The sequence below is a fragment of the Oreochromis aureus genome, linkage group 7, assembly GCF_013358895.1.
Source record: "Oreochromis aureus strain Israel breed Guangdong linkage group 7, ZZ_aureus, whole genome shotgun sequence".
NCBI lineage: Eukaryota > Metazoa > Chordata > Actinopteri > Cichliformes > Cichlidae > Oreochromis > Oreochromis aureus.
In genome coordinates this window covers 10769885-10795814 of record NC_052948.1, presented here as the reverse complement: position 1 = coordinate 10795814, position 25930 = coordinate 10769885, and the positions used below count along the sequence as shown (strand labels likewise).

General features: G+C 39.4%; 3 protein-coding genes across 6 annotated transcripts; 2 read left to right on the top strand and 1 right to left on the bottom strand.

Moving 5' to 3' along the window:
• The first annotated feature begins 222 nt into the window (after nt 1–222).
• On the top strand, nt 223–6536 carry wash1 (WAS protein family homolog 1). Of its 2 annotated transcripts, XM_039614611.1 has the most exons (12): nt 233–348; nt 841–899; nt 1076–1216; nt 2189–2300; nt 2398–2544; nt 3886–4022; nt 4127–4262; nt 4344–4539; nt 4695–4862; nt 5064–5222; nt 5724–5795; nt 5882–6536. In XM_039614611.1, the coding sequence occupies exons 2-12, from the start codon at nt 883–885 to the stop codon at nt 6025–6027; spliced, it is 1431 nt and encodes a 476-aa protein (XP_039470545.1). In that variant the 5' UTR covers nt 233–348; nt 841–882; the 3' UTR covers nt 6028–6536. The 2 variants fall into 2 exon arrangements, with proteins under 2 accessions (XP_031587067.1, XP_039470545.1); XM_031731207.2 differs by lacking the exon at nt 841–899 and having other exon boundaries at nt 223–348.
• On the bottom strand, nt 6124–18149 carry ddx11 (DEAD/H (Asp-Glu-Ala-Asp/His) box helicase 11). 3 transcript variants are annotated; one of them, XM_039614610.1, is made up of 28 exons: nt 18046–18149; nt 17299–17441; nt 16996–17211; nt 16822–16908; nt 16583–16719; nt 16051–16108; nt 15805–15912; nt 14616–14703; nt 14303–14505; nt 14105–14179; nt 13834–13911; nt 13700–13746; nt 13536–13615; nt 13405–13446; nt 12538–12605; nt 12412–12450; nt 12176–12314; nt 10533–10667; nt 10331–10443; nt 10173–10245; nt 8573–8676; nt 8328–8477; nt 8145–8213; nt 7943–8043; nt 7271–7355; nt 7087–7162; nt 6849–7003; nt 6124–6763 (listed from the first exon to the last, which is right to left on the bottom strand). In XM_039614610.1, the coding sequence occupies exons 2-28, from the start codon at nt 17425–17427 to the stop codon at nt 6731–6733; spliced, it is 2688 nt and encodes an 895-aa protein (XP_039470544.1). In that variant the 5' UTR covers nt 17428–17441; nt 18046–18149; the 3' UTR covers nt 6124–6730. The 3 variants fall into 3 exon arrangements, with proteins under 3 accessions (XP_039470544.1, XP_031587062.1, XP_031587063.1); XM_031731202.2 differs by lacking the exon at nt 18046–18149 and adding an exon at nt 17779–17874; XM_031731203.2 differs by lacking the exon at nt 18046–18149 and adding an exon at nt 17534–17772.
• Nucleotides 18150–18212: 63 nt separating this feature from the next.
• On the top strand, nt 18213–25510 carry fkbp4 (FKBP prolyl isomerase 4). The gene is made up of 11 exons (XM_031731209.2): nt 18213–18587; nt 19090–19234; nt 19491–19633; nt 20411–20531; nt 21722–21878; nt 22303–22393; nt 22488–22571; nt 22682–22867; nt 22993–23136; nt 23559–23654; nt 23762–25510. Exons 1-11 carry the CDS (start codon nt 18489–18491, stop codon nt 23861–23863), a joined length of 1368 nt encoding a protein of 455 aa, XP_031587069.1. The 5' UTR covers nt 18213–18488; the 3' UTR covers nt 23864–25510.
• The last annotated feature ends 420 nt before the right edge of the window (nt 25511–25930 follow it).

Here is a 25930-nt window from a genome sequence, read left to right as displayed (position 1 = left end):
CATTCACAAAAGTCAAATAATACAAAACTTACAGACTTTTATATTATTGTTTGCTTATTTATGTTTGCGTTGCCTACACATTTACTGAGAAGTGCTCTTAGCATTTACTTCTGCTCTTAGCCAATAATTCGGTTTACTGACGTCGTTCAAGCGTAGGGTGCGCTAAACGAGAGATTTCCGAGCATGCCTGAAAGCAACACAATAATTTCTGAGTCGTCACGTGCTACACGGATGCGGAAGTCCGAAACTGTTGTTTTGCTAAACGAGTAGCGCTGTAGCTATCGTCGACACACTATCTTTTTTTTTCATTATACTGTTTTTGTGATCGTAAACAACACTCATGGTCAGGTGAGACAGTCTTTCTAGTAAAATAAGTCTTTAAACGGGCATGGTTATGCTCACGGATATTCTGCCTTTTGCATTAAGAGGTGTCAGACGTCGGGTTATTTCATTACGGAGATCAGCTGTTTGAAATATAATATCTGCAGCAATTTGGATGCAGATTTATTTACCGTGTGAGCTATTAGCTTTTAGAAAATGCTGACCAGCTGAAGACGAATAAAAGTTAAACAGAAAAAAAAAAGTCCACATAGTGCTGTGGTTATAAAAATGATATAATATTCCTGCGCCGTCATGTGAGAGTCAGATGTGAAGTAAACGTGTGTGTGTGTGTGTGTGTGTGTGTGTGTGTGTGTGTGTGTGTGTGTGTGTGTGTGTGTGTGTGTGTGTCAGGGACAGCGAGAGAGATTGCCATATGTCATAAGCCATGTCATGACCCTGATGAAGGCCACAAGCCGAAACGCGTTGGTCAATTATTAAAGCTGTTCTTCGTTTCTCAAGTGTTGCTGGAGTTCCTGCATTTTTAATTCTTTCATCTTCTCCATGCACCTTGGAAGCAGGTGAAGTTGTGCCAGGATTTTTTGCTGTCATATGTCATAAGCCCTCATAAATTTGATACTCAGCATGGTATTTTTGACAATATTGACTGTCAGGAATGCAGTCCTTACTATCAGAATATGTCTTTGCAACACAGTTGTTCAGCTCGATTCAACTTTGTTGCTCTGCTGCTTTGCAGGATGACACAGAAGCACTGCCTGGAGGGCCAGGTATACTCAGTGCCTCTCATCCAGCCCGACCTGAGGAGGGAAGAGGCTGTTCATCAGATAGCAGACGCACTGATGTACTTGGAGAACATTTCTACAGACATCTTCAGAAGGCAAGCCCACCACACACACACACACACACACAGTTTCCAGTTTTCAGGTTGGTCTTCACAGTGTTTGACTCTTGATTGTAAACTTAATAACTTGGTCTGCAGTGTTTTTCTCTATGTTTACATTTTCATGGTTGCAAATATGGGATGAATATGAAATTAATGGGGAAATTACATTGTATTACTACAATGTAACCACAAACAACAATGTTTTATACAAATGCGTTATTATTGATATTGTTTTATTCCTTCAGTTTATACCACCACATTTTATTCAGGGAAGGAGTGAGCCAGATGTTATTCCAGGTTATGTTGAGTCTGTCTCAGGGCTGCTTTCATTTTCAGTGTCATTTATTTGAAGGTTACTTTGTTCAATTTTAGCTTATCAGATTTTCAAAATGGCAAAAAGTTTTAAAGCTACAGAGTTTTGGGGGTTTTTTTTTACTCAACAGTAGTGTTTGCATTTGCTCAGGCTGGGTAGCAAAGAGTGTTTAACCACAAAGGAACAGGTTTTAATAATGTACCAAATGGATTGATAGCAGATATAACAGCAGCTGTTGCAAGTTTGCTGATGGGCCAAAAAGCTTTGTCATATTTAATAGATTGCACCGTTAACAAACAGCAGCTGCTTGAGGACAGATGGTCCTGTCTGGCACCCTGAAAACGGAGGAGGTGTTACCTGTGACAGCATGGAAACAATAACATTTATGAACAGAACAGTTTTGGCCATGTAAACTTTTGAAACACGAGCTGTTTGTAAGTAGATCACCGATAAAATATGAGAGTGGCATTTGATACTTATACATCATCTTAATGAATTGTAAGAGTCTTCAGCTACTTTATCAGTTCCTTTTGGGGGATTCGAGACTCTGCAGGATATATAATAAAGAACTGGATTGTGCAGTATCCTTGACATACAGTTATCCTTTGTGTGTAGATGTGCATATGCCCATATTCAGTTGTTGTTGCTTGCAGGGTGTCAGAGAGTGTCGAGAAAAACCGTCACCAGCTCAAGAGCATCACTGACCGGATCAGACTAGCTCAGGCCCGTGTCGACAAGATTAAAGGCAGCAAGAAAGCCACCAAGGTAACACCGAATCTTCACCCTAGAAGACAGCTTTATAAGTTCTGATACACAATATAGGAGAAAAAAAGAGTAAAAATGTACTTTTATGTGCATATAGGTTTTCTCCAGTGCCAAGTACCCAGCCCCAGATCAACTTCAGGACTACTTGTCTATCTTCACTGGAGCTACAGACCCCTCTTCACAAACCCGGCCCCGACACAGAATACAGAATAAACTGCGACCCTTTGATGAAAAGGCTTTGCAGGTGAGATAAACACATTAAAATGCATGGGGGGAAAAGAGCAAAGGTTTTGAAAAGCAATTTTCAAAATTATGAAAATGATGACTGTGACTTGCTAAGAGCCACATTGCATATTTTATTTTCACAAAGTGTTCTAAAGCTGATGTCTTAAAAGAGTTTGCTGACTAGTTAGTGTTGCTGCTTCTTTGTTCAGCTCATGCTGCTAAAACAGCAGGTACAAAACAGAACTATGGACACGGTTAATTCTATTTACATAGCTTTTATCCACACCTCATGTTCTAGTCAAATGAGGGCATGGGGACTCTGAGCACACTAGTCATATTTATGCAGACTGCTGGGCAAACCACTTTAAAGCTTTAGAGCATTTGCAGAAGAGGGTGATCAGAATGATAGATACATATCCTTTGTCCACTGTCTTGGTTATATCCATAGTGATGTGGGTAATACCTTAAATTACACACATTTCATTTTGACCTGATTTAAAACTTTGATATTTCAAGTGAATGCTTGACTGGATGTGAATGCCCTGTAAACCTTGTGAAACATGTTTATGCATAAATCTCCACTCAGCCTGCGTATTTCCTGTTTTGCTAAGTAAACATTTTCAGGCCAAGTAGGCTATGTTGTCTGTTTAAAAAATACTGCAAAGCAGTGCACAGCAGCCAATTTTATGTGCACTTTGTTGCTTTTACTTGCAATTTAGTACTTATTCAGGAGGTAAAATGGAGGTGAAAACAACATAGACTTAGAAAAATGCAGCTTGTCAATCATGTATCGAAAGCCGCAACAGGCATGTCCCTTCTTTTCTGTAGATTTAACTACACACGAGACACAGTTGAAGTTCTCACATACTGTGTGTGATGTATGTAAATGGGATATCAGAACCCAGCTGTATTTGTGTCATCGCACAGTGACAAGAGATTGTGTTTTTTTTCCCCAAGTGGTTTGTGTGTGTGCGTGCTCTGCTCAGCACAAGTTCCTGCATTATTTATAGCAAACACCACTGTTTTTCCTTCACCGTTATAGAAAACTTAACAGGAAAAAAATATAAAAATAATATTTTTTCCTGCCTGTGCTTGCATGTGTTTGTGTGTATTTGTCGGATTGGGAAGAGAAAAAAAAGAAAATAGAGCTGGCATTTTTCTCTGAGGCAGAAATGCATTATTCAGTACCCCCCTCAATAGAAGCAATGCCCCCGAACATATAACTTGGTATTGTAGTTTGTGTGCGTGTGCATCTATGCGCAGGAGCACTTTGATGACATGTACGATATGTATTGCTAAAGATTTCGTTAACATTTTCTTGATCCCCTTCTCACTCCAAGTCCTGCTTTCTTCCTTTCAGGAGAAGTTAATGTATTTCCCTGTGTGCGTGAGAAAGAAGAAGAAGACTGAGGATGAGACGGAAGAAGGATTGGGCAGTCTGCCGCGTAACATCTCATCTGTCAGCTCTCTTTTGCTCTTTAATACCACAGAAAATCTGTGAGTCTGCACACACCAGCACAGACACAGATGTTTATTGTAAACACTGACTGATTTCAATGTTCTCTCGTATGTTTTAATTTGTGTGTCTTATTTTTTTAAAGATATAAGAAATATGTGTTCCTTGATCCTTTGGCGGGAGCAGTGACAAAAACGCACACAACACTAGAGACAGAAAAAGAAGATAAACCATTCGATGCTCCTCTGTCCATTACAAAGAGAGAGCAACTGGAGAGACAGGTACCTTTTGACTTTTCCTTTTTTTCTGTGAAGGATCAGATCTGTTAAAACTTAATCATGGTTTTCTTTTTCTCTTAACAGATAGCAGAGAGTTATTTCTATGTGCCAGACCTGGGTCAAGTGCCTGAGATAGATGTGCCGTCCTACCTGCCAGACCTGCCAGGTATTGCAGACGACCTGTCTTACAGCGCAGACCTCGGGCCTGGATTTGCCCCCTCAGGACCCACACACAACATCCCCGAGCTGCCCTGCTTCTCCGAGGAGAGCAGTGCACCAGGTAGACGTCTTACGTTGTGAATCTCAATGATTTTGTGCCCATTTGTCTTTTTACTGTGAAGCTTTTTGTGATATCTGAAAAGATGCTACATAAATAGATCAAATTTTCTTCCACTGTTATACAGCTGTTTGTCATATTTCATCTGCTTGTTTCAGGAACTCAGCTCCAGCTTGATGGCCCACCACCTCCGCCACCACCCCCGCCCCCTCCTCCGGAGCCTTCCCTCCCTCCCACAGCTCCTGCGTCAGCTCCTCCTCCGCCACCTCCGCCACCACCTCCTCCTGCAGACAGCTCCGCAGAAGTTTCCCAAGTGCCAAGTTCAGGTTTGTCACATTTATGCACGTCAGTAGTCTCGTACGGGCTCTACACTGCTGACTTGGAGCGAACCTGACAGTGTCTTAAAGCCTGTTCCCTCAGTTATGCACACGCACACACGGACTAAATGACGTTTGTCCTCTTAAATTAGATTGACCTCAGTGATGTAAACCCAGACCACACTGACTCACTGGCTCCTCTAAATACAGGTCCTGTGTCGGGTGCACCCAGCGAGGTGGTCCAACCGTCAGATGGCCGTGCCAGCCTGCTGGAGTCTATCCGCAATGCCGGGGGCATCGGCAAGGCCAAGTTACGCAACGTTAAGGAACGCAAGCTGGAGAAGAAGAAACAAAAGGAGCAAGAACAAGGTGTCAAATGGTTTGAGCGTGGATGTGGTTCTGCCCATGTTTTATTAATGAGTACATGGCACATCCTTGACAATGATGAGAAAGTCATGCAATCAAAGCGGAGCGTGACCAGCCTCTAATTAGTATTCAACCAGGAGTTTGTACAGTGTTTGCATGTTAGGATGAGATCGTTTGTGACATATGCTTAACTGTGTGACTTCAGTTGTATGCAAACCAACGATTGTATTTAAAAACTGTTTTACCTAATATTAGACAGCATGTCTCTGGCCCTTTGTCATTGGCTCGCCAGGTCATAACCTAACATTTCTTTCTTTTTTCAAGAGAACTGCCTTGACTGAATAACTAGATTAAGAAAAAAAAAAAGTCTTGTAATTATATGCTTCACTTTGAAGTGCAACACTGGGGAATTAGTGAGACCATAATCTCTTCCAATTGCAAACTTAAAAAAATACTGGTAGCATGATTATTCATTTACTCACTTTTTTTTTTCTTCTAAAATAGCAGTGGGAGCGGCTGCCGGTGGTGGAGACTTTATGTCTGATCTCTTCAACAAACTTGCTATGCGACGAAAAGGTTAGAGGCCCCTTTTATATCAAATGAAATTGAAAATACTGATATTAGTGATTGGATTTGCATAATGTCTTCTGTCCTCTGTCCAGGCATATCTGGTAAGGGTCCAGCGGGTGGAGAGTCAGGTGATGCTCCTGCCGGTCCTTCTGGGGCATTTGCTAGGATGTCAGATGTCATCCCTCCACTTCCTGCGCCACATACGACAACAACAGACGATGACGACTGGGAAGCGTAATGGACAATGAACACCATATTCAATGCCCTTTGATACAGTTATTTAAAATGATTTAATTTCCTTCTAACACAGAAATACTATTAAAAAAATGGAAAATGCAAATGATCAAACAATTTATTGATGTTTAATTTAAACAGAACATGTTAAACAATGATGATGGAACGGATCTGCAGGCTTTGCATTACATAACACATTGCTTTGAATTCAATGAATATTTAAAACTTCAGGAGTAAATCAGTCACATGTATTTGCTATGCCAGCACTGTGCCTGATATGTGTGGTAGCTGTTCAGTAAGTCATTTTTAACAAGCCAAACTTAAAACTAGATGAGAAGTCATTTTCTTTTATGACATCCAGACCGATAACCCTGACTAGAAGTGTTAATTGCCCCGTTAGCCTTTGTTTGTATTGTGCCATCAAATTCATCATTCTTCAACCATTAAATAAAACAAGATGTAGAGAGTGTACAAAAAATGAAATATAAAATAAATATGAAAACTGAAAAACTGCCTGCCTGATTTATTTTTTTTTCTTTTAACCAGCAGCACTCACAAGGGTGCAAGATGTTGAAGAGCATGTGGTGTGATATTGAACTTCGTGTCTTTTTTCCCCCCCTCTGCAGTTGCACATCATTTTCTTATCTTCCTAACACAGGTCTCCGTGAATATTAGGGAGATGTTAGTTGGGCCCTTTGGGAGAGGAACTATGCTCGTTTCTGCTTCTTTTCCAGGAAGAACTAGGAAAGAAGAACATACAGACAAAATATGAATATTTAAAATGTCAATCATGAAGAGGACGTTTTCAACAATAATGTTCCTCACCTTTCGTAAGGCAGCAAAAGCAGGGCCAAACGTCATGTGTGTGGTAGTGCGATCTTTAATCCATGTGGGAAGTTTAGAGAGTGTAGCAGGCCGGGAGTAACGCCTGTCACACAGCACAATGGAGGAATAGTCGCCCCGATGACGAATAGCTCTTCCTTTGAACAGAGGATATCACGCACAAATAAATAAATCTGTATTTTGATACTGATACGTATTTATATGGCTTCATTATCTGTACCTATAGACTGATTGACAGCCTTCATGCAGAGGTTTTCTATTAGAGCTTGTCCTGGACTCCTCCCCTGACTGTGAGGCTGAAATAGAAAAAAAGATGAGATTTGATACTAAGCTGCATGTCGCCCTCCCTCTAATCTTCTATTTACAATGAAGTCACAGTAGAAGCTGCTGGTAAAGAGTCTCACCAGGTGTCTGTCCAGATATGACATCTTTTCTTGCAGCTCTGGGGATTTGATGTTTGGATAGGGCATTCCCACCATCACTACACACCTGTTATCAAAAGCACAAACTAACACCGATTAGTGTGATATACTTTAAACCAGGGGTGTCAAATTTAAGACCCAGGGGCAAAACTCCAATCTGGCTCACTGCACGGTTTTAGAAAATGTGAAGGAGGGCATACATTTTATACTTTTAACTGTATTTTAATAAATATTCCTGCTTCTCTTGCTGATAAGACCTCCCCCCATGGCCATTCAAACTACATTGAAGTAATTAAGTAACAGACAAACAATTAAATGACATAAAAGTTCTTGTTTTTTTTCCCCACTATCAGCTAGAAATATCTGGGGGGTTTTACAGTAAAAAAAAATAAAAATAATTTTTTTTCTGTGAACAGAAACTTCATGTTTTATAATTGCAGCACAGTCTGGGTAATGGAAAGAAGTCTGTCTTTTTTCTTATATTAAGACATCTCAGCTAAAAGTGTAGTTCTTTTCACTGACTGAAAGGCCAGTCTCAATGGTCCAGCCCACTTGAGATCAAAATGGGCTGAATGTGGCCGTTGATGTAAAATGACTTTGACTTTCCCTGCTTTAAAACGGTGTACAACTGTTTGTTCGGCGCTCTTCAATTACCTGCCCAAGTCATCGGAGAAATTGATTCCCTCACTCATCTTTCCCCCAACCACAGAGAACAACAATGCTCCTGTGAGTCCACTGCAGTCCGCAGAACACCTCTAAAGTAAAAAAGACAATCATTGCTTGCCAGTGGTAAAACCCAATCCTGATGATCATCAGTTTAGTTATGAGATCGGTTGTGTCAAGAGTGCAGTTTTACCTGGATACAACGGGAAAACTCATTTAGCACCTGCTCTACCTGGTTGGCCTTCTTTGGCTCCTGGAAGATCTGAGGAGGTGTGATTGGATAATTAAGAGACTATAGGAAAAGATGTCTTTTGACTCTTTTTAGTGACTTGAGTATTTACTAAGTAGTTTCCAGTAATATATATAGCTAATATACCTTCTTCTTATTAGCCAATCGAGTAAGTGTACCGCCGGCCTCCCAGTGAGAAATGATCCTCCTCGAGTAGTCGTAAGAAGGGAAGAAGCACACCACGCCCCCGGGAACCACGTTGCAAATGTTGGAGAGAATGCGCCCGGTCTCATCCATCTGCAAACAAACAAATGTGCATCAGTCAAATGACATAACTGTAACCAATAAATAACAACGCAAACTTCATTCAGTATTATGCATGTGTGAGTTACCATACGAGGCGTGTCTCTGTTTTGGAAAGTGAACTCGAGCTCCTGACCAGATGGGCCGCTGCACAACACGAGGGGAAGGATGTTCTCCGGAGGAATTACGTGACCTAGAGGGCAAAATTTCTGTTTATTTATCATGTTAAATGCATTAATACAAACTAATATTCTTATCTTATATTCATGTGCTAATACATTTCAGTCAAACTATGCACAATATACCACTAAGGCTTGCATGTATTGTGAATTAAGATCATGTTCAAATGTCACAAAATGAGTCCCAGAGCACAAAAATTAACTTGTTATAGGTTGGGCTAAAGTTTGTGTACAGTGGATTAATTTATGGTTTAGTTCATGAGATGTCCTGTATTTCCTCCCCTGCTTTGCCTGTAAACAATCATCCACATATATTTTTAAACACATCTAATTTTGTGAGTCTGCAAAAATTACAAAGGCTATTTCTATAGATCTTACCCTAAGTCTGTAAGTGAACAATAATAATGTAACAATACGATATAAGTTAATAACATAACTATCGTCATGGGAAAAGCAGGATTTGGGCTTGTCCAGGTAACTTCAGTTTTCAGTATTATGAAGGCAGTTCGCCACGTACTGGGGGACATCTCCATGGTAACTTGTGCAGCAGATCTAACCAGCTCCAGAGCAGACCATGTTTGAGGTAAGGGATCAAAAATGATAATAAATAAATCACTGCCCGCTGATCAGCTAACTCTCTAGAAAAAGTCACTATTCCCTCAGACTTTTGTGCACAGGTAATCAGAGGGTCTCAAGTATTTTCAAAGGATCTAAACATTTAGTTTATTTCCTCATGAACATGAATAATGATGATGAATAACAAATATATATTCTTAGACACAACTTTTTTGCTTGTTGGCTGCAAGCAACTTCAATTATTATAGAATTTTATTAAGCAATAATATATGAGCCTAAAACAGGGCACCTATTTCTACTTAAAAGTCATAGACTAGGCCTACATTTTTGCACAGTTTGCATTTTTTGCTGTCTTTCCCTTTTGGCTTCAGATAGGTTCAACTTTATTAATATAATAGATCTTTTCCAGGTTGCTGAACAAAGTGCTTAATGTGTAAACAGATTCACATTCCACTTTTCCTGTTATAGACACTGACACCACTGATTTGTCTGCAGCAGCTGTGTTTCTTTAAGACTTTATTATATGTGAAACCTCTTTGTATTTTCCACATAGTATAGTTTTATGTTCTTTTGTAAAATTAGTCTCTCTGCTGTGATTGGTTATATGCTGACACCACCTTCTTGTAAACATGCTCATAGGTAGATTGGGAAAGGCTAGGTTAACTTATTGTGCTGACAACCACCTTCATGTGACATCACCCGAGTTCAGGCACTTATTCCTATAACTAAATCAGTCTGGGTAACCTCACTGGAAAATTAGAACTCCATCTAAATGTCTGTCATCAGTTTTGTCAAGCAGTCTATTTATTCCCTTTATCAAAATTTCCCACAAACAGAAATATTGATAATCTCATCACTAAGCGAGAGTGCATAATAAAAACACAAAAGGGGGAGCTCCACAAAGTACTGTTGTGTTATAAAATGGGCCACTCACCACAGGAAAACTCAGTGACGCGCTCCTCTACCACCCCAGCAGAAAACAGAAGCTCTTGTTTGAAGTCTGAAACCTACATATAACATCCTTTAGAGTGGAAAGATAAAAGATACGCAGCAACAGCTCAGTTTATTTTTAGAGGATTTAACACAACTCACAGGCTGCATAGTTCCTCCTGCAATGATGACTGCTCTGCACTCCTTCAGCACCTGGGCAAAGTGGACTGCCGGATTCAACAGAAGGAACTTGACGCTGCTCTCCGACAAAGACCCTGAAAAATAGGCAAATGGGTGTACTTTGCACTGTAATGCTTTGATGTCATAACTGCTCTTTATTTGTGCTGTGTGTTTAAAACGGCACCTTGTTTGTGCACCACCACTCTGCCGTCAGTGTTGCTGTTAGTGAGAGCCATGAAGAAACCCTCCACCTGCATCATTGGAGATGCAGACAGCACTTTTTCCGCCTCTACGGACTCCTGCTGGTCAGCTAAAGGAACTGCACACAAAACAAGAATACAAAATAAATTTCTAAGGACGCTAAAAAAAAAAAACCCAAAACAAAACAATTTTGAGATGACATCACACCAGCTGCAACGTCTGTGACGCTTAACTTTGAACTTTCCTTTTATTTTGATTTGGACACACCTAACCGTAAGGTGTCACCACACATTATGACTTCATCCTGCAAGTTATGACATTATTCCACTGACAAAATCTGTCCACAGACAGAGAGACAAGCGACTCGAAGGCCTCTTTGTGGTAGTTTTTGCTACAGCATGTCTCCCCTATAACATATACTCGGACTCATAAGATTAAAAACAACACTAGTCCGGTATCTTGGCTGGTAAATCTCACTAAAAGCAGGGAAATGCTGTACGGTCTCATGTTTTATGTTGGGCTGGATTCCTGTTTGTTTGCATGTTGGAGTCAGAGACAAAAAAAATTAGAAACATTTTTTTAAATGTCTACCCGTGCAACTCAAGTGCAGTTTAACAAATCCTTATAATTTTGTAATGCACTGAATTAAAACAGTAATTATTTCTGTGCTCTAGAAACTGATTCACTGCAAGAGCTGAGTGTGCATCTGAATACTGTGAAACTTTCTGCTATCATCTACTTTACCTCTTCTTTGTCTCAAGTCAGTCTGACCACCTTAGAGTAATTAGGTGACTTTATAAAAAAAAAATATAATTAAGAAACCGCAACAAAATTCTGATTGTGATATACTCAAGTCATTTCAGACTGGAGACAAATCCAGAGTGTGCGCCGCCTTTCTCCGCCAGCAGTTTGTTTTAGAAATTGTTTCTCGTACTGAACTGTTGAAATAATTTGTAAAACTTAACACAGTTTAAAATACCAAAAAAGAGCTTTTACACATCTGCCTTTCATTTAAGAACATCAAGGTTGAACAAGCTCCTCGAAAGTCTAAAGATATGTGATGATAAAAACAGACTTTAAGAAATTAGTGTTAAACAATCAGAATAATTATTACTATAACACTCCAATCTTTATATTATATTTTGATGGGGTAGAATAACCCCTGAAGCAGGGAATATTTGTGTCTTTGTGATTTAAATCTTTGTGGGGGTCAGAGTGGTGCTGCTTGGTTATTAGACTTTGTATGCATGCTTGAATAGATCATTAACTGTGTATCTACTACATAGAATATGTATTTTTTTATTTCACCGTTCTGTTCACCTGCTGAGGGGCTATAAATGGAAATTAAGTAGTAGCTAAATATGGTAAAAATCATGTGAAATTAATTGCATTTGCTTGTATTGTCTCTTTTCCGGCACAACATCGTGCAAAAAGTCAAGTGTAAAAAACTTTCATAACATTTTAGATCTTCAAAAGTACTTTTGTGACTCAGTAAGAAATTCGGTACAGTGAGGCGTTCTTTTTAGTATACTATGCCTCCAATAATGATGTAATTCTCAGAAATATTATTTTTTCTTAAAAAGTATTGAAATATTATTTTTGTGGGTAGCAAAATACACAGCTGACCTGTTCCAGGGTTCTGGTTGCTCTGTAGGGTCTGAAGGTAGCGGTTTAAGCCTTCTGTGCGCCGGTTCTCCTTGTTGTTGCAGCTGTGTGTGTGCAGAGTCACACCTGAGCCTGCGTACTTCTCCACAAAACCCCCCAGCTGCAGAGAGAAAACCAGGGTGGTATAAATTTAATTTTACATAAATGAACTCTCAGACATCTACTGTCTTTGTATGTATGAGATAAATCACACTTACCTTCCTGCTGATCATGCTCTTCTCAAAGTATCTTTGTAACTACAGCAAGAATGACAATGAGAGTTTGTAGTTTCGATGAGGTGTGCAATCAACATGATTGTGATTCTTAAGAGAATTACCAACTACCTTAAACAAATTTATATTGTCAATCTGAGCCTTGAAGAGAAAGTTATTGATGGTGAGCATCTCTGTTCCTAGAAGAACAAAAAAAAGAATAGTTACAGATTTGTGCCTTGATATGTATGACTGTGTGTCTACAGTTTGAGGTCAGACGTTTAGACTCATTCAAATGTCATGGTAATTTAGGGCTTTTAATAATGTATTAGAACTCATTCACTCTTTCAAGGATGGAATGATTATACAGCAAACATCTTTAATAACATACAAAAAAATTGGGTGCACAAGTTTGAATTTATTTGGGATTTCCTCTAATCCACACAGGGTCAATATTATACAAACAAGCTTAAATATATATTAATATATGTATATACAAAAGCATTCCCACTAATATTTGGTTAAATGTTTCTTAGCAAGGTGCATCTTGACCAGTTGGTTTGGTAGCAATCAGCAAGCTTCTGGTATAACTCTGGTTGAATATTTGACGACGACTCTTGGCAGAATTGGTACAGTTCATTTAAATTCAGACACAGACCTGCTGGCAGTAAATCAGTGATAAACACTAACAAGAAGTTTATAGACTTTAGCTTTGTTAAATTAAAAGAAACCATAGAACCTTCACCACTACTTATTAAAAGTTTTAAGTGATTATACAGTATGCATATATTTGAGTATGCATGTATAATTTTGGCCCTGTGTTGTTTACAGAAATTCCAAAATAAGTTCAAACTTGCACAACTATTTCATTTCTTAAAGACACTAAAGATGCATGCTATACAATCACTCCATCTTGGAAAAAGGAAAGCTCAAAGAAATCATTAAGAGCCTGATATTACCATGATATTCATGACCATGATGTGTTTATCATTGACTGACCTGGTTGTGTAGCCTGGCTCTGTGGACTCTGCCCCACCTTACCTGGAAGAACAAATAGTAATAAATATCAAAATGAGGTGCATCGCAACATTTGATTTTACTGTCCAGCTAAGCTTGTTGCAGACACTCACCTCCCAGCACCCGAACAAGTCCCTCAATCACAAACAGGATCTGCTTAATGTACATTAGGTTCTTTGCCTTCAGTCTGCTCCTGGTATTTAAGAAACATAAATATCAATACAAAGAAGGTGAGACTGCGATCACTTGGCGAATAAGCGAATTTTCTAAGACTTACTTATAGCGGTCAGCATACTGGATGAGCTGGGAGTGAGCACGACAAAGCTGCAGAAAATTGAAACATTAGAACATCACAAGGAAGAATCGTCTTAGAAATCTGTATTTGTGCATGTTATAGAATAATGTGTTCACCTGTGCTCCACTGAGCTCTGCACTGTGTATACAGGAGAGCGTGTCACTAAGGTTATGAGCTTCGTCTATGATCAACACCTGTAAAAGATACCCCAACAACTTTTTTATATGCCTTTATCACTCAGTCATTTGGTCATATTTGTATCCATTATTTTCAGATAACACAATTGAAAAGAGAAAAAATATATTTCTTAATACTGCCAAGATATTTTAAACACTTGTTTTTTCTATTTTTAAGACAGGAAGAAGAATACCAGACATATAATTGTACCTGTCCCTTTAGCTGGACACCTGCTGCTCGTCTTGTAGCTTCATGAAGCACCATTTGATAGGGTAACACAACCAGCTACACCAACATAAACAAACCACAAAGACATTAAATGAAAACCAGATCTTGTGGGAGAAATTCAGTAAGCAAGTAGCTTTTGTTGACAAATCGACTGGCGACTCCCTGTGCAGGGAGACCTACCTGTGCAGGGGGAATAGCGAGACGTGTAGCGTAATAAGGACATGAGTGCGTTTCCCTGCCCAGCTTCAAAAGCTGCTCTATGTCATGAACAGCCCCCAGAACTACATCTCGCATCTGCTGCAGTGCTGAAGCCTTATTATAGGGACACACGCTCTTTGCTGGGCCTCGCTTACGTTTTACACCCTCTTCGTGATGATGCTTCTCTACAAAATGGAAGGAGAGATGAAAGAGGCTTTCTCGAGAAAAATCAATAAAGCCTGAGGTTAAAATAATTTCTGTAAGAAGAGCAATTCTTCTACAAAATGCCTCTCACCGTGCTTGTTTTTCTGCATCTCCATGCAACGGTCATTTATGCGCTGGATGCTGCCCAGCCGCCGCACTTCTTCATTGATGCACAGATTCTGTAGAATTTTATAACAGGACAATGTCAGATGTCAGTGTCAAGAGTCACAGTTTTATTCATTGAATAAATGTAATAGTTTGTGTGCAATGCCAAGTAAAATCTCAAGTACAGCGTCTTTGAATACTGTGTATTTCATAAGGGAAATCCCCTCCTAGAACTAGATTGTTCAATGTGCTATAGCAAAGAACATAACGCCATTTATCTTGCATTTGTTTCTCCATTTTTTTCTATCATGTAGAGGATTTAACAGGCCAATCTTCCCAGCGCTGGCTGTTGTTAGGTGCTACTTGAGAGTTCTGTCAGAATCTAAAAGGATTCTTTCAGAATTAGACAGTTTCATAACTGTTCCCCATCATATCCTGTTCTGCAAATGTTTTCTTGGCTTTATTATCCTCTGAAAATTAAGATCGGGTTTTTTCCTACATTTGAAAAAGCCTCTAACGGGCTGATTACACACATACGGGTCTGCATACGTCAAAGGCAATGAACCTTTGTTAACTTATTTGTTATTTCTGACCATTTGAGAAACAAAATATAGTTATTACACCTGTGTAATGAAACCTAGTTAACAAAGCACGTTGGTGAGATTCCTTTAGCTATGCTTAAAACCTCCTCGGGTGGGAGCAGTAAAAATTCTTCTATGAAAGAAAAACTGCCAGTAGGTAAACAAACAGAAAGACTTTGTTTTTTTGGTGGCGTGCTTTATGAACAATCTGTACTTTTACTGACAAAAAAAATAGAGACAATTATACCAATCAGTTACTTTGAGGAATTAAAGGAAATTGCCAGAAATCTCTCAAGTACTCGAGCTGACAAAAGAGGCACCATGGAGAAACAGTCAAAACCAACTTCAAGAAAAAAGTATAATCACATCTATTGAATGAATAAGAGGACAGGATGAAGAGATTCATGCAAAAAATTATCAGCTCATGTTCATATATATTTTGTGTTACTTTAAATAGATATTTATGTATTCAACCAATAATGACATTTGTGTGTTTTTGTGTGTGTGTGTACCAATTACTGTATGTAGGACTGCATAAACATTTTTTTCAACAGTAGAAAATATGTTTTTTAACAGTCGCTGCTGGGTACATACCTGCCGTGAACCCAGTGTGACCACGCTGATGTCCTTGCTGAAGGGGCTCTTTTGTACCTCATGGACAAACTGGGCCAGTTGGGAATGAGTGCGGCTGCAGTAGTAAATCTACAGATATGCATATGAACACAGTTCCATATGAGGGGAATGTCCGATGCTCATAATTATAATAATTTTCATGCTATAAATATATCCATCCATCCAACCCATTTAACTCTTACAGCTGTGCAATGTGAAATTTCATACCTTAGTAACATGTTCTTCAACCAGTTCATCATCCTCATCTTCTTCTGCTCCAAAGAATCTGAGGATGCAAGCAAATAAATCCTTTATCAATTTCAGACTCTCATTTGGATTATTTATTAATTTTACCCATTAATTCATGTCCTCACTTAGTTTATTAATATATAACTAAAGCTAAACTCAAACTAATGATAACTCTTGTATGATACACACAAAAAAAGTAATCAACGGGACTGTGTCATCAGAGAAAACACAAAATTTTGAAAAACCTAAATAGAAGACACAACTGAGCTGATCGTTTTGACATATGAACACTCTATGACACATGATGCAAGACTAGTTAGCGGGCAAAGAAGAAGAAAAATGGCCAATGACAATAACATGTACTGGGACTGCTGCTTTGCAACAATCGCACCAACGAACAAGCAAATCCACTCTGGAAACTAACAAAGACTAAACTGAACTGTAACCAAAAACTCAAGATGAATTCAAACTAATTAGAAAATATGAAACTATAACAATCAATCTTCCTCACCTGCCCTTAATCTTTGACTCATCATCGCTCTCATATTCTGCAATGATCAGCTCCTCGTCTTCTTGATCTCCTGTTGCCTCGACCTGCTCCTCTTTACTGAGCTGAAGCAGCTTGAATGCCTCATCCTCTTCATAGCTCTATGAACAGACAAAAGTATTGTATTAAAATTACTCCAAGTCACTCGTAATTTTAATATCCAAGTGAAGTTCCATTAAATGCTCGTGTGCATGATGGCTCACCTTTCTTTTAACCGCATACTTGAGCTGGACATTATTCCGGATCATTTCTAACCGTTCTTCTCTCTTCTTCCTCTTCAATTCTTCCTCCTGACACCAAACCAATCAACAATAAGCAAAATTTGTGCAAGTTCAAATCCAGACTTCGTACACACTTCACATCCAAGTTTTCCTCACCTTCAACTTTGACACTAAGTCACGTTCTGCTTTTTTTTGCACAAAGTCAGTGATCCAGTCCAGCTCTGCTGAGGAGCTGGCTACAGAGGACTGAGCAGCATTAGTGAAAAGAGCTGCTTCTCCTTCCTGCAACAGAGCAGTTGCCTCCTGCCTCTTTCTCTCCTCATAATCTCTTAGCCAGCTCAGTGCTCCACATATCAGACTCAGTGACTTGCCCTAGATTGACATAAATAGACAAAAACACTTATTAATGAAGTCCAACAGCTTCTGCACAGATATGCTTTTCTCCCATCTAGTACACACCGTTCCAGTGGGACTTTCAAAGATGCCAACTTTGCCTTTGTCAAGTGCACTGTACAGGGCTTGCATGAACTCCTCCTGGATGTTATAGGGCTGATAGGGAAATGGAAACTCTGCCCTACTATTTTCCATGCTCCTAAACCTTCCTGGAAGGAAACATAAAAGCAAAGGTTAGTTTCAACATTTCATTTCTGATATGTAACTTTGACTTGCCTCTACAAACAACCGATTAAAGCACCTTTTCAATCCAGACGAATTCCTTTTTCGGCTTGGCTCATTTTACCACAATAACTAAATCTTCATTAACTAAATACCTTACCTGTTCACCAATACGTTGCGTCAAGCAGCTAACATTTGAAACCGACAGCTTTTCAGCTATCTTTAAAGTGAAGCGTTATGCTAGCTAGCAATCTTTCTCCTTACAATCGTATCTTTTAGCGAACGTCAATCAAAATCTGAGAAAATAGTACTGCCGTTTCTTACCGTGTATATCATGTAAAATAATGTATTTGTCTGTGTTTTCACTTGTCAGTTCCCGGCTATTCAACAACCGCGCCAACAAACAGAAGTGGTCACAGAGTCTGGCCAATAGGAAACGAGCTACGAGAAGGAGTGCGTGTTTTAATATACACTAACATTTGTGCGGACGGGGTTGTGTGTATTTATCCACGATTTTGTCATTTACTGTAACGCTGTTTGATGACAAGGAATGTCAGATGTAGCCTTGATATTAGTAATTTGAGTACTGACCTAAAATATTCGTAAAATAAGCATGAGCATTGCTCGTTGGATTTGCTGCCGCCTTCCAGGTAGATCCTTTAAACTATATTTAACGTCACCTACGCTGGTCCCTCCCCCCCCGGTACCTCCTAGACTGTCTGGAAAGTTCTCTGCCCTTCTTTAAGCGTCTGTGAGATGCCAGATTGCAGGACAACGTGGACTGAAGGCAACATTGCATAAACCTCGTATCATAAGCTGATAGCAGCGTGACTAGTGAACTATAGCAAAGGGCCCGTGTTGCTAATTGGAAGTTGTGCTGTATTCTCGAGGAACTTAAGCTAGCTAGTTAACGTTAATCAGGTTGTTGCTTGCAGCACTTGATCTGAGGAGTAGTAGGAGCTTTAGCCACCGTCACTATTAGCCAGTGTTAGTTTGGATTGTGGTGCAAGGCAGAGAAGAGACAGATCAGCTTCATGACGATGACTGCAGAGGAGCAAACAAGTGAAGTACAACATACAATCCCCCTGGAGGGAGAGGACATCACACCAAAGAAAGATGGGGGTGTTTTAAAGGTAAAAATGGTGCTTGATTTGGTACTCAGCACCTAGCTAGCTAAGTGGTTAGCTGACAGCTTGTTTACTATTCAGCTAGGCTAACGTTAGCTGTTGATAGCTATGCTGTCGCATACACTGATTTAAAAAAAATACAATGAAAGCTAACTTTAATGCTAGGAACACCTTATAATGAAATGCAACGTCACAGATATGAGAACTAACTCAGTACCAGAGTGTCAGAAACAAGACTAGCTGTCAATGAAACGGTCTGCATTTCTAGAAGGATCTGGAGCCTTGAAGAAACAACTGTCATTTTATTGATGGACACATTCTATATTTCATCGCACAATGAAACACATACTGAGGGCTTTAAATGTATAGGCCTTCATTCAGAATAAACAAGTTTGTAATTTAGTCGTTCACTACGCGTGGTGCGTGTGCAAGGCAGCAATCACATGCATGTTCAAGAAATTGCTTTCTGATGTTCTTTGATAAATTCTCGTCTTACCTTTTTCTCCAGGTGATCAAAAGGGAAGGTACAGGCACGGAACTGCCTATGACCGGTGACAAAGTGTTTGTACATTATGTGGGCACACTTCTGGACGGGACTCATTTTGACTCCAGTAGAGACAGAGGAGAGAAGTTTTCCTTTGAGTTGGGCAAAGGTTAGTTTCATTTTTGTTATAGCTGCACAACCAGTGCAGGATTTTCTCTACATTTTAAAAAATGACCTTTTACTAAAGGAAATGAACCAGAATGCATCTAGTAAGGTAACATAGGCTGTTTAGCCAAACTATATATGGATTAGCCAAGCTTACCTGCATATTTAACCCCACATAACCACAAAACCAAAAAGGGAGGGGCAGCTTGAGACAAGAAAAGCCTTAAAGTGTGAGTTTTAATCTACTTTTTTTTCCATAGGACAAGTAATAAAGGCTTGGGACATCGGTGTAGCCACAATGAAAATTGGGGAGTTGTGCCAGCTCATCTGTAAGCCAGAGTATGCTTATGGATCTGCAGGCAGCCCACCCAAGATACCACCCAGTGCCACTCTTGTTTTTGAGGTAAGGATGCCAGTTTTCATTGTCCATTAAGTACTTTTATTTGTGCAGTTTGAGATACTGTATATTGCTGCGCTTCCATGATAGGATAGAAATTGAGAAGTGGCTTCAATTCAGTGAGTACAAAATACTTTACTATCTTTTTGCTTCCAAGTTTATAAATTACCTTTACAGTTCAGGTTACACATTGCAAAGCAGTGAGGTCAGGCTCGCTGCATTGAATCCTTGGAAATGTGTAGTAGAGCCAGCTTTATTTCAGTCAGTCCGTCTCGGTTGTCTTGCAGTGGATTCCAGCTGTGGATCATAAAGTGTATTTGGTTAAATTTAGCATTTAGGATAACTGAATCAATTTTTCTGATAATGCTTATCTCTTTAAGTGCTGTCTCTGTGGCCAGAATTGCAAAAAAGGAAATCATGATAAGCAGTTTCACAATTTGAATCTCCACTGTGCTTATAATTGTTGCTTCTGATGGTGTTAAAAATTGTTATACAGCCTTCTGTTTTCATTGTTTTGCGTAAAACCAATTGTTGCCTTTTCATACATTTAGAATAACTGATGTAACCTTTTGTTTAAAGACTACAGTAAAAGAAAAGGGAAAAAAATACAGTAAATGGGGGGACAAAAACCAAACCTGAATGAATGCTCCTCCCCACCCCCTGCCCCCAAAAGAACTAATTTTTTGACAAAAAATGGGGAACTTTGGAAATTTTATTGGAAAAGTTGTTGGGGTTTTTTAATGAAAAGATATACATTTTTGTCACATGTCTACACACTTATAGGTGGAACTGTTTGAATTTAGAGGGGAAGACATAACTGAAGAAGAGGATGGAGGAATCATCCGACGCATTATCACTAAAGGAGAGGGATATTCTAAACCTAATGAGGGAGCAGCTGTTGAAGGTAATGGATCCAGAAACGTGTTTGATACATTCAATTTCATGTTTCATATTTCCATTTTTGGAAAGTAGAGTCCCTGCTTAAATGTGTTTAAGTAAGAGCATATTGAGGATAATAATCTTTTCAAACTAAGGGATCCCACAGGGAAAATGAAACGGCATTAAAAGAAACAGCATTGCCTTTGGTTATGGTGTTATACGTCCCTTATTATGTTTTAACAAATCCACTGAATAATAATTCAGTAACTGATTGGTTTTGTCACCAAGAGTGGACTTGCAGACATAAAGAAGAAACTACTTTCTGCTGTTCCCTTGTCACAAGGGGTCGCCAGAGCGAGTTGCTTTGCATGTTTGATTTGTGAGTTTTACACTTCTAGGCACAACCACGGAAGGATTTGTGACTCCAGCTAGAGTTAAAAAAGCAGCATTTTACTTGCCAAGTCAGTGTCTAAACCACTACAATATAGAGCTATTCAAAAGTAAACCCGAAGATATCCAATTTCAGTAATGGTCCAGGTGATGTATTGGGCCTGATTAAAACCTTGATTATACTTTCCAAGTCTGCGAGCCTGAGTGACGTTCACCCACCCCCCCCTTGGACCAACTGTGTTACATTGCTGTGATTGCAGCCATTCCCCAACTCTCTATGAATGGTGCTCATGGCCATTCAGCAATGGTCTTTGATCAGTGGTTGTTGATCAATGGTCATGACAATTTACATATTAATGATCAAGGAGCCCATTGTTCACTCAGTGGGCTAGTTTCAATCATTGTGCAAAGGTACTGTTTATAAGCGTGGGGAAACCTGCAATCAGCTGAGACTGAAGAAGTCACGTGGATGAGTGACAAAATGTTTCTCCCACTGAAACCGCTACGTCTACATGAATAGAATCAACTTTTTGGGAGTGTGGGGAGAATTTACATTTCAGCCCACAAACTACGCACACAAGTATAACAGGAATGTACTTAGCCATCAGGTCTCCAGCTGATCAGTGTGACTGTAAATGCTCAAAAGGTGGCTGTAACCCTGTAATCATACAAGTACCATTACACTGAATTATTAAAGATGTGAACAAATGATGGAAAAGAATTTCACTGACACTTTAGAAATGACTAACTTTGTAATGTGGCAGTCTGCCAAGAAATCAAGACTGAGTGACATGAACTAACCTGAACATTTTCTGACTTCTTCAGTAACCGTGATAGGGACCTGCGATGACAGTGTGTTTGACGAGAGGGAATTAAAGTTTGAAATTGGAGATGGTGAGAATTTGGGTTTGCCAGCTGGAGTCGAGAAGGCTATCATGGCTATGGAACAGGGAGAGGAGGCGGTCTTCACAATTAAACCTAAGTATGTTCACATTTCATAGTGGTGACATCTTATATGAAGTCAGTCGAATTTTAGACTCTTGAACTGCTTTTTCTGCAGCTCTCAAGGATCTCTTTACAGTATATTTCCATAGTTTAAAGACGCAGCTATAAACATAAATAAACATTCATTTCTGCAGGAATTAGCTACATGAATTTTTAACTGAATAGTTGTGCAGTCTTTGGTTTTAAGCTAAGTGACAGCATGAGTAAAAATTGACCAATATAATCAACTATAACAGTTAAGCTTTGCAATGTGATTAAACAGGAAAATTGCTGCAGAATTATCTGTTCTTTGCAGTATCCAATACCTTGAACTGAAATGATGTTTAAGTTGCACACCAGCAGTTATTTTTGTGCCCTTGACTGATGACTAATGATAAGGATATGTGTGTCTGATTTGTTAGATATGGTTTCGGGAATGCAGGAAATGCAAAGTTTAACATTCCTGGTGGAGCAACATTGCAGTACAAGATTAAACTAACAGCCTTTGAGAAGGTAAGGTGGGAGTGTGTGGCAACCACAGCAGCGCGTCAGATGCTCATTTACAATATTTTCATCTAAAAAGGAAAATGTGTTCTTTCTATTTTAGGCTAAGGAATCATGGGAAATGAACGCATTGGAAAAGCTGGAGCAGAGCAGCATTGTCAAAGAGAAGGGAACACAGTATTTTAAGGTTTGCTTTGTCTTTTTTGTTTTCTTTTAATTTAAGAAGTGATCATGTCTTGATTTCAAGATGGTTTGATGTTTGTCATGTTTTGTGATGCAATGGTTTATATGCTTCAGGAGGGAAAATATAAGCAGGCATCAGTGCAGTACAAAAGGATTGTGTCATGGCTGGAACATGAATCTGGTTTGTCGGAAGAGGACGAGAAGAAGGCGAAATCATTGCAGCTTGCTGCGCACCTGAATTTGGCCATGTGCTTCCTTAAACTACAGGAGCCAAACAAAGCCCTGGAACACTGTGACAAGGTATCTGGTGCCTGTTCTTTGTCTTAAAGCAGCACGTGTGTGTGATCAGTGGTTTGCCTTGGTTTTTGCTTAAATACTGAAAACTTTTAATTATATTCATGTAATTATATTTAATTATGTTATAGTCGATGGAGTTGGATGCATCCAATGAAAAGGCGTTATTCCGAAGGGGAGAGGCGCTGTTTGGAATGAACGAGTTTGAGAAGGCGAGAGATGATTTCCAAAAAGTGCTTCAGCTGTATCCTGCCAACAAGGCTGCAAAGAACCAGGTATAACACAGTGTGCTATACGTGTGTAATGTGTAATTCAAGCGGCTTTCAACCTTAAAGTTTAATCAATTTAAGATAATATTTAATTAAAGATTTTTTTTCTCTCTCTCTATAATGGCAGTTACAATTCAGTTTGGTTAATGTGTCTAATTTTATTGTACTACCATCCAAAATGAGAGAGGTGAATGTTTAATTGAGTTTAATTTATTTTCATGGTGTAACCGAAAGTTTATACTGGATTCATTTAGTAACAAACCAGGATGGGTGAACAAATATAACCGTGCTTCTTTGATTGAAAACATTGTTCTTTTAGGTCACTGGTCATAAAAAAACTGTTCTGCATATCCAGACTTTCGGTTGTTGTTGTACCCATAACATATCTGGAAATACAGCAGAGTGATGTCTGCTTTATTTTCTTCCAGGTGCTGCTTTGTCAGAAACGTATAAAGGAGCAGCACGAGAAGGACAAACGCATCTATGCCAACATGTTCCAGAAATTTGCAGAGAGGGATTCAAAGGTGATGGATCTGTTTACTAAAACAGCCACAAGAGGGTGTGATAAGCACGATTTTTGGTTTGACAGAAAGTGAAGGTGTGCTGAACTAGTTTGTCTCCTCGTGAACAGAAAGAAGCAGAGAAGGGGAAGAGTGAGAGCGTGGAGAACGGAGACGATGCGATGGAGGTTGAAAACGGAGAAAAGGAAGCTGGGGGTGAAGCAAAAGCGTAGATGAAGACGCAGCTTTTTTTTTTTCCTTTTCTTTTTCTTCCTTCTCTCCTGCGGTTCATCTGTACTTCAGACTTTTGTAACTCTGGCCATTTGTGTTTAAGGTGTGATTGTTTGTGTGTGAGAATGAGTATGTCATCGACAGCACTGACCTTGGGCACGTCCTCGCTGGCTTTCTTCTTGTTGGGCTTTTTGCTGTGGCAGCTAGCCGAGTGTGGGGTGAGGTGTCGTCAGCTTATGGCACTGTGGGACGTGGATTTAAATGAATTGTATGCTACAGTCCTACGTCCACCCCCAAACAACTCCCCCACAACTCTGAACTGTGCATGTGGTTTCAAAAGAATTTGGGAAGTGTGTGGGGGGGGAATTGCATCCAAAATGTTAAGTGCAGAATTTCAGAACCTTCACCCGTCAAGGGCTAGACCATCCCCCACCTTGCACTACCTTCTGTCTAACCCACCCAATGTTTTTTGCTATCCATCCAAGCCTCCTCACGGGCCTACTGATCAATTCCGGAGTTGTGATGGCTGTGTGCATAGATCCACTGTGTTTTCAATGTTAGTGCCTATGTCCCAAAGTATGTATGTAGCAGCACTGTGGATAGGTGGAGTAATAAGATGTTGGTGTGAAATAGCTGTCAAACTTGGAGCTTTTCTCTCAGTTTAAAATGGAGTTCACTTTTAACCCCTAGGGTACAGGACTGTTCACCTTCTGCTTTGGAAATGATTTTTTGTACTTTTTATTTCCTAGTGTTGTGCTTGTGATTTCTGTATTGTTCTCAAAACTACAAATACAACAGTTTACTTAACTGGAATATGTGCATTTTTAAAGCAGCTACAGTAGAAAGTACCTGAATTTGCTTCTCCTGGATGCCCTCAAGTATTAAGCAGTTAAGTCTTAATTTACTGTAAAAAGTACTTGTATGAAACTGTACATATTTAGCTTGTCAGATTCAGGTTCAGACTGTGCACCAGAGGATGAAATTACCCTTTTTCATTTTAGTCAGCAGTGCCTGCAGGAAAGGGGTGAAAAACCAAATGAGAGGCCCGTTTTTTAAAAACATGGCTGTGGGTTGTATGTACAGCTCATCTTTGTTGGGGGGGGAAAAGTCACTGCTTGTTCTGTCCTGACAGAAGGATTTAATAAACAAATGGATACAACTCAGCTGCGTGTGATATTTTTGACTTGCACATGCATTTCCTCCCACTTTTCGTTGGTCACTTGAGGAACTCGAGAACCTGTGAAGTATGCATTGACACAAAGTGCAAAATAAAGAATCTCCTGACGGTGTGTCACATGAGGAGGACAACTCCTCAGCTGGACTTATGGTCTATGATGTGGAGTTTTTACTTTAAGCAAAATGAAATTGACCTCATTTTAAATTCTTAAATGTTTAAAGGTTGCATGAGTTGATAATGGCTAAGCTGTAATAACTTTGATTTGTAATATATGCATTGCAAGTTAACTGAATTTGGTGTTTGCACTGTCTGTCAGACAAAGTAAGCTACTGCAAAGTGATGGGGTGGGACTGTAAATGCATTTTTTTTTATTATTATTGTTTCATATTGTGCTTCAATGAAACATAAGGTTAACTAAGATGTTTACTCTCCATCTTTATGGGAGGAATATTAAAATCTCTGTGCAAAAATACCAGCACTGTGTTGTGTGTATTTTGAAAATTAAAACTACTGAGCTTGCACCTGTGACAGTCAGGAGGCCTTGTCCTGAGGAGGAAGAGGTGTTTATCTGATCCTCAAGCTCTCTCACTCAGTTTACAGATGTGCTTTCTCTCCCTCTGGGGTAGTTATGACCCAGTACTGCTTATTCTCCACAGAAGTCAAAAGTATTTAATTTTTTTTTCTTTACAGTGTTTGATTTTTTGCAGACATTTCTTCTGAGAATATCTTTTAGTGGCTCAGCATTTTAAAGGCAGACAGGTGTGGGGATGGCACTTACCTGGGAGGGTCTGCTTTCTTTTGTGTTTTCTATGCCATGAGCCCTTTGTTCTTTTATTTGCTGCTCTTGATAAAAGACATACAGTATCAGAGTGATTATACAATCCATATATAT